Source organism: Aptenodytes forsteri, unplaced genomic scaffold (genome assembly GCF_000699145.1).
Source record: "Aptenodytes forsteri isolate BGI_AS27 unplaced genomic scaffold, ASM69914v1 Scaffold476, whole genome shotgun sequence".
In the NCBI taxonomy this organism is placed as follows: domain Eukaryota; kingdom Metazoa; phylum Chordata; class Aves; order Sphenisciformes; family Spheniscidae; genus Aptenodytes; species Aptenodytes forsteri.
This window is the reverse complement of record NW_008794216.1, coordinates 23067-28866: the sequence shown is the minus strand read 5'-3', so window position 1 is coordinate 28866 and position 5800 is coordinate 23067. Positions and strand designations below refer to the sequence as shown.

The 5800-nt window shown below is 62.2% G+C and overlaps 1 protein-coding gene across 1 annotated transcript; it reads left to right on the top strand.

Moving 5' to 3' along the window:
• Positions 1–2843: 2843 nt before the first annotated feature.
• Positions 2844–5695, top strand: YKT6 (YKT6 v-SNARE homolog (S. cerevisiae)). The gene is made up of 6 exons (XM_009285578.1): positions 2844–2925; positions 3767–3867; positions 4461–4565; positions 4738–4803; positions 5369–5470; positions 5642–5695. Exons 1-6 carry the CDS (start codon positions 2856–2858, stop codon positions 5693–5695), a joined length of 498 nt encoding a protein of 165 aa, XP_009283853.1. The 5' UTR covers positions 2844–2855.
• Positions 5696–5800: the final 105 nt, after the last annotated feature.

Below are 5800 nucleotides of genomic sequence, written 5' to 3'. Positions count from 1 at the left end.
CCTGGCTCGGGCAGGACCACGGGGAGAGGCAGCAGAAGCTTTTGGGGAGGGGGTTTCTTCCCCGTTCTGCTCCCGTGTCACCGGGGGTGCAGTGGCAGCGGTAACAGGCTTCTCCTAAGGGATAAACCCACCAGAGACGCTCCCCTGGGGAGCCGTGACCCTGCACGCGCCGTTCAGCGCTGCAACACCCGCTCTGAGCGACCTTTCAGCCTCAGGAACAGAGCGAAACCTCGTTTCCCCTAAGAGCCGCCCAGGGCCGGCAGCAGGAGGTCGGGTTTGACTTGGGAAATCATCCACCGCAGCCAGGCGATAAAAGCTGGGTGCAGGGAAACACCCCGAGTGCTCGGGTCAGCTCTTCTCCCTCCAGCGAGTGCCTAAACCTGGTAGTCACGGCGGCTCCTGGGGTGTGAGAGGCGAGCGGGAGGAGGCTTGTCTCTGTGTCAGGCTAACAAGGCTCGCCTGACACCTCCGGTATCTTTATATTTAGGTGTTTGGTCTAATCTTATAACTTTTGCCTGCCCACAAACCTCCGCCTGGGTTATTTCTGATGGCTTCGGGTGAGCCAGTTTAGCCCTGAATGCCGATCTGGCCTCCCGGGTGTCCCACTGCCCGCTCCGTGCACGCAGAGAGGTGACGGAGCTCTCTCAGCAGCTGCCCTTGAGCTTGCAGCTGAGGGGAGCTCCCAAAAGCCTCTGAAAGTTGTAAAATAAAGCAGGTGTCTGTTGCGAAACAGCTCGTTTCCCGGTCCCCCCGCTCCAGACGATAAAGGCTTTAGGAAGTACGCACCTACGGGACTTGAATTTTCCGTGCCCTGTTCCTGCCAAGATTTCATGGAGCCTTGAGCACATTTGGTTCTGCAACTCCAGTGATGAAGGGAAAACACCGAAGTAAGAGCGTGTTAAAAAAATACTCTCTTGGCCAAATATGCGAGAGGGGTAGAGGAGCTGTGCCGGTGCTGCCAACGCACGCGCTTGAAGGCGGATTGCAGCGGGTGAAGTAATCTCTTAAAAGCCCAGGTCGCTTCGTAGTCACAGCTCTTGGTTTGCCAAATCCTGAGAATATTCCCTGCCTGGTTTTGCCGTCGGCTACGGCCGAAAGAGCTGCTTCCCCGGCAGCCGGCTATTTTTTTTTGCAGGCTTGGTATTTTTTTGTTTAAAAAAAAAAAAAAAAAAGCCTTGGCTTTTGGGAACAGCGATGCCTTTTACGGAGGGTGAGGGGGTGCCTGTGCTCCTTAGTCTCGCGGCTTTTCTCTGGTGGCTGATCCTTGTCCTGAGCTGGTTCCCCGGCCGTGCTCGGAGGGGCTGCTTGCGCCTCGGCGCCTGTGAGAGCGCAGCCTAGGCGTGATATTTAAGGTGCAATTAACTTTTAAGTTTGGGTTAAAAATGCTGCATGTATGCTTTTTTGAGGCTGTGGAGTTGCCCGAGAGTTGGGTTTGGGGTTTGAATCTGGGATGAACGCGGTTGTGGTTCCCGGGAGCTGTGAGAACCTGCTGGGCAGGAGGACGGGGCCGGCCTGGCCGTGCCAGCGCGGGGTGTCTGCCGTCGAACGTCTGCTGAATACTTTTGGGAGGCTCAGGAACACGGTGTGAGGGAATGAAGTCTTCGGTGGCCGATTCCTCTGGGAATACTGTGAAATACTGGAATTGCGACGGCGGGGGCTGCGGCTGCCGTCCAGGAGGAACGTGTCGGTCCTCCGTGTCTGCCGAAGTTCGATGATAAGAAATCTTTGGGCCGGTCTTTTCTCTGCAGCACCTGGAAACCCGACGGTTCGGAGTCTCGGTGGAGCCAGCGTCTGATGGCGTGGTGTCCGGGCTGGGAGAAATGCAAAAACCCCTAAGGAATACGTAAACCGTGAGAGGCAAATCCCCGTTCTGGAGTTGCTTCTGGCGGTGGAAGGCAGCGAGGGAGACCCCGGTCTCTGCCGCGCCGGTGTCCGCGTTCGTTGACGTTTCCTCAGCGCCGCGTCACGTGAAGGTCCCGAGCGGGAGCTGTCGGCGTGGGGGGGTGTTTGAGCAAACTCCGTAATCTGAGCTGTGACGGGTTTCCCTTCCTGGGACTTCCCAGCTGAAGCGAGGAATTTGTCGCCTCCCGTTCGTTAATCCCGGCACGCGTTGGGAACAGATGTATTTTGCACTTGCTCATGGCTGTTGGCCTCTTTTACTGTGGGGTGAAGGAGAGGGTTGATGCGAGGAGCCCGTTTGGCAGGGCTCGAGTCTGGGCGCGGGGATGTTATCCAGACTTAGAGCGAGTCTGGCTCAACTTTGGTCAAACTGGTAGGTAGGTGAGGTGTGTTTGCGGGTCGAACAGCCTCCCCGGGTCGCTGGTGCCTTGCGTGGGATTTGGGTAAGGGCCCCAAGCACGGGATAAAAGCTCGGGCGAGGGGAGGGGCCGAAGCGCCCCTGTAGCCTCTCGCTGCATGTGAGCGGGGGCGCGGCCGCTCGTCAGGCTTTAGCCGGGCTGATCCGTGGTTCAACGGTGTTTTGCTTTCTGCTAAATCACCAAAAAGCGAGTTCGGCCCAAGGACGCGAGTCCCTCGCCCCGGCCGGGGGGACGTGGGCGCTCCCCTGGGCCCGGCGAAGCTGGAGGTGTTCGGGTGGTGGCTGCAGGTCCGGCCTCTTCCCTGAGGAAAACCCACGGCTCGGCCACGTCCCCGCTACCCAAATGTGGCGGTGGGGTCGTAGGGAAGGGTTTCAGTCCACCCAAAACGCCGGGAACCTGCGGGACAGATGATCTCTCCCCCATCATTGCGGCGCCGGCGCCCCCGTAGCTCTCTGGGCCACGCGCGGCTCCCGCAGACCCGGGTCCCCTCGCAGACTCGAGCGCCAGCGCTTTTGTCTTTGCAGCGTGCAGGAATTCATGACCTTCACGAGCCAGCTGATCGTGGAGCGCTCGGAGCTGGGCAGCAGAGCCTCCGTCAAGGAGCAAGGTAAGAGGACGACCCGGGGTCAGCACGCGCAAGCTGCACGTGCTTTGTTCCTTGTCCGTTTATGATTAAAAGGAAAAAAAGAGAGACCTCAAAACGGCGCCCAGGCGAGTAACGCTAAAGGCGTGAGGCGGCTGAGCCCGGCGAGAGCCCAGCCCGCCCCGTGAGAGAGGGTACGGGAAGAACGGGGACCTGCCTGACAGCCAGCTCTGCCGCCTTTGAGCTTCGTTACTCTCCTTGCCGCCCTCGGGACACCCGGAGCTGTTGGGCTGCGCACCCGCCGCCCCTTCAGCTTGCCGGCTTTGGTCTCGGAGGACAGGATCCCCCCGAGGGGGGGCTGCGCCGCCGCAGCCTCCTTCCCCTCTCCCCTGGGCTCTGCCGTGCGAGTCCAGGCTCCGTGCCGCCAGCTCCAGCCTCCCCGCCCTCCTCCACGTGCCTCCCGAGATGCGCAGGGCGCGGCCCGGAGTTGGCCGCCCCAGCCTCTTTAATGACACTCCAGGGTTTGTGACAAGTTGTTATGGATTAAAATCGGGCTGAGCGCTTCCCCCTCTGGCTTTTGTTTAACTCTGGCGGTACCTGCTGCCCTGGAAAGTTAGCGTCGCGTCCCGCACCACGTGGCCAGGCTGCGGTAACCTGCTGAAGCGCAATTTGGGGCTGATTTTGATCCTCCCTTGAGCCCTTCCCGCCCTCCTAACGAAATCGTGTGAAACGCGGTCGCTGAATGAAACCTTCCAGTGCAATTCGTGGGTCGTGGAAGAGCTGCCGGGGCCGGGGGGGAGGCAGCGGGCGCTGGGGGAGGCTCTGGACCTTCCCGCTGCCTCTCTGACGTGAATTCTCTGCCCAGAGTACCTCTGCCACGTGTACGTCCGGAACGACGGGCTGGCCGGAGTGGTGATTGGAGATAACGAGTATCCGCAGCGGGTTTGCTTCACCTTGCTGGACAAGGTGAGCGCGCGGGCCGGGAGCAGCTCCGGAGGCGACAGTCTGCGGTGGGGCTGCTCCGGGGAGCCCCTCCAGATCTCGTGCTCGCTCGGTGACAAGGAAATGACCCTTCTGCTCGTTAGCTGGGGGACATCGGAGCTGAGCTGAGCGGGATCCGACCAGCCCAAAAGCTTCCAGGCCGTGCAGTGACTTGGCTTTGCCCGCTAGGACTTGGTCCCAGCTCCGCTCTGCTGCCTGCCCAGGCGTTGGCCTCACAAACACCCCGTCCTCCCTGTCTGGCTTGGGTTTGACACGGGAAAACTGGGTGCGGCCGCGCTCCCGGCATTGCCGAAAACCGGTGATGACGTGTCTGGCCGCCCTGGCAGGGCACAGGCCTTTGGGGACAGTCGGGGACGGCCGGCCCCACCTGGCGTGGGCACCGCTCTGGCGGTCGTTGGATGAGGCAGTTGGTTTCTGTCTCTTCCCTCGGTTCGTTCAAAAGGGAGCAAGGAGAAGGAGAAAAATCTCCCTTTTCGAGGAGAAAAAATCCCTTCTGGCCGCCGTGGCCCCGCAGGCAGAACCGCCAGGCAGTGACTGCCCGCTTCCTTGCGCCGCAGGTGCTGGATGAATTCTCCAGGCAGGTCAGCAAAATAGACTGGCCTTCGGGATCCCCGGCGACAATCAGCTACGCGGCCTTGGACGGGTACCTCATTAAATACCAGGTACGGCCCGCACGGAGGCTGGGAAACGCTCCCCGCGGCCCCCGGCTCTGGAGGTGGAAGCGTGGGGTGATGCCCCGGCGTGTGCCGGGACACCGGTGCTGCGGGGCCGTGGCCTGGGGAACGCCGGCGTCCCTGCCGCGGTGGTGCCGACGCGGTGTTGTTTCTCTCCGAGAACCCCCGCGACGCCGACCCGATGACCAGAGTGCAGGCGGAGCTGGACGAGACCAAAATCATCCTGGTGAGGAGGACGCTGGGCCCGCGGCCGGGGCGCTCCAGCTGGCACGTGGCTCGGGGCCGTGGGGATGGCCCTTTTGGGGGGCTCGGGCGTAGGGTGGCCCTCCAGGTGATGGGGCCATCCTGCCTTCTCCGTTCCCCGGAGACGTTCCTGGCGCTGTGGGAGCTTCCTCTCCCCTTCCCTTCCCTCCGGGCTCCTCTGGGCTGGCCCAACGCAAGCCCCGGGGCGCCGACCTCCCCCCTCCGCTTCCCTCCTCCAAGCCCTTCCAGGGTCCCTTCCCTGTGCCGTGTCGCGCCCTCGCTCGTCTTACGACGTGTGTGTGGCCGCCGCCTTCCCCGGGGGCTCTTCTCCTCCCGGTCACTGCGACCTTCCCGTCTTTATCGGGGCTGGGATCGCTCCCTCCCTTGCTGCGGGGCCCGGGGCGGCTGTGGGAAAGGCGGAGAGGCTCGTCCCCTCGTGTGCGAATGGGGACGTGGTGGCACCTCCGTCTTCTGCCCCGGGGCTGGGGAGGGAGCGGGGAGGGCCCAGGGTGCCAGCACCGTGGGTCAGCGCCTGTTTCTTTCGGCAGCACAACACCATGGAGTCGCTGCTGGAGCGAGGGGAGAAGCTGGACGACTTGGTCTCCAAATCGGAGGTGCTGGGGGCACAGTCCAAAGCCTTCTACAAAACTGTGAGTGCAGATTTTCATCCCAGGGGGAGGGTCACCCCCTCCCAGGGGTGGCCTGGGGCTGGGGAAGGGCAGAATAAACCCCCCGCTGGACGACTTGGTCTCCAAATCGGAGGTGCTGGGGGCACAGTCCAAAGCCTTCTACAAAACTGTGAGTGCAGATTTTCATCCCAGGGGGAGGGTCACCCCCTCCCAGGGGTGGCCTGGGGCTGGGGAAGGGCAGAATAAACCCCCCGGGGCAGCGGCTGTGGGTGTCAGACAGGGATCACTGTCCGCCAGCGCAGCTGCTTTGGACCTGGAGGGAGCTCGGTGGCCCGAAATATGGACGCGGAG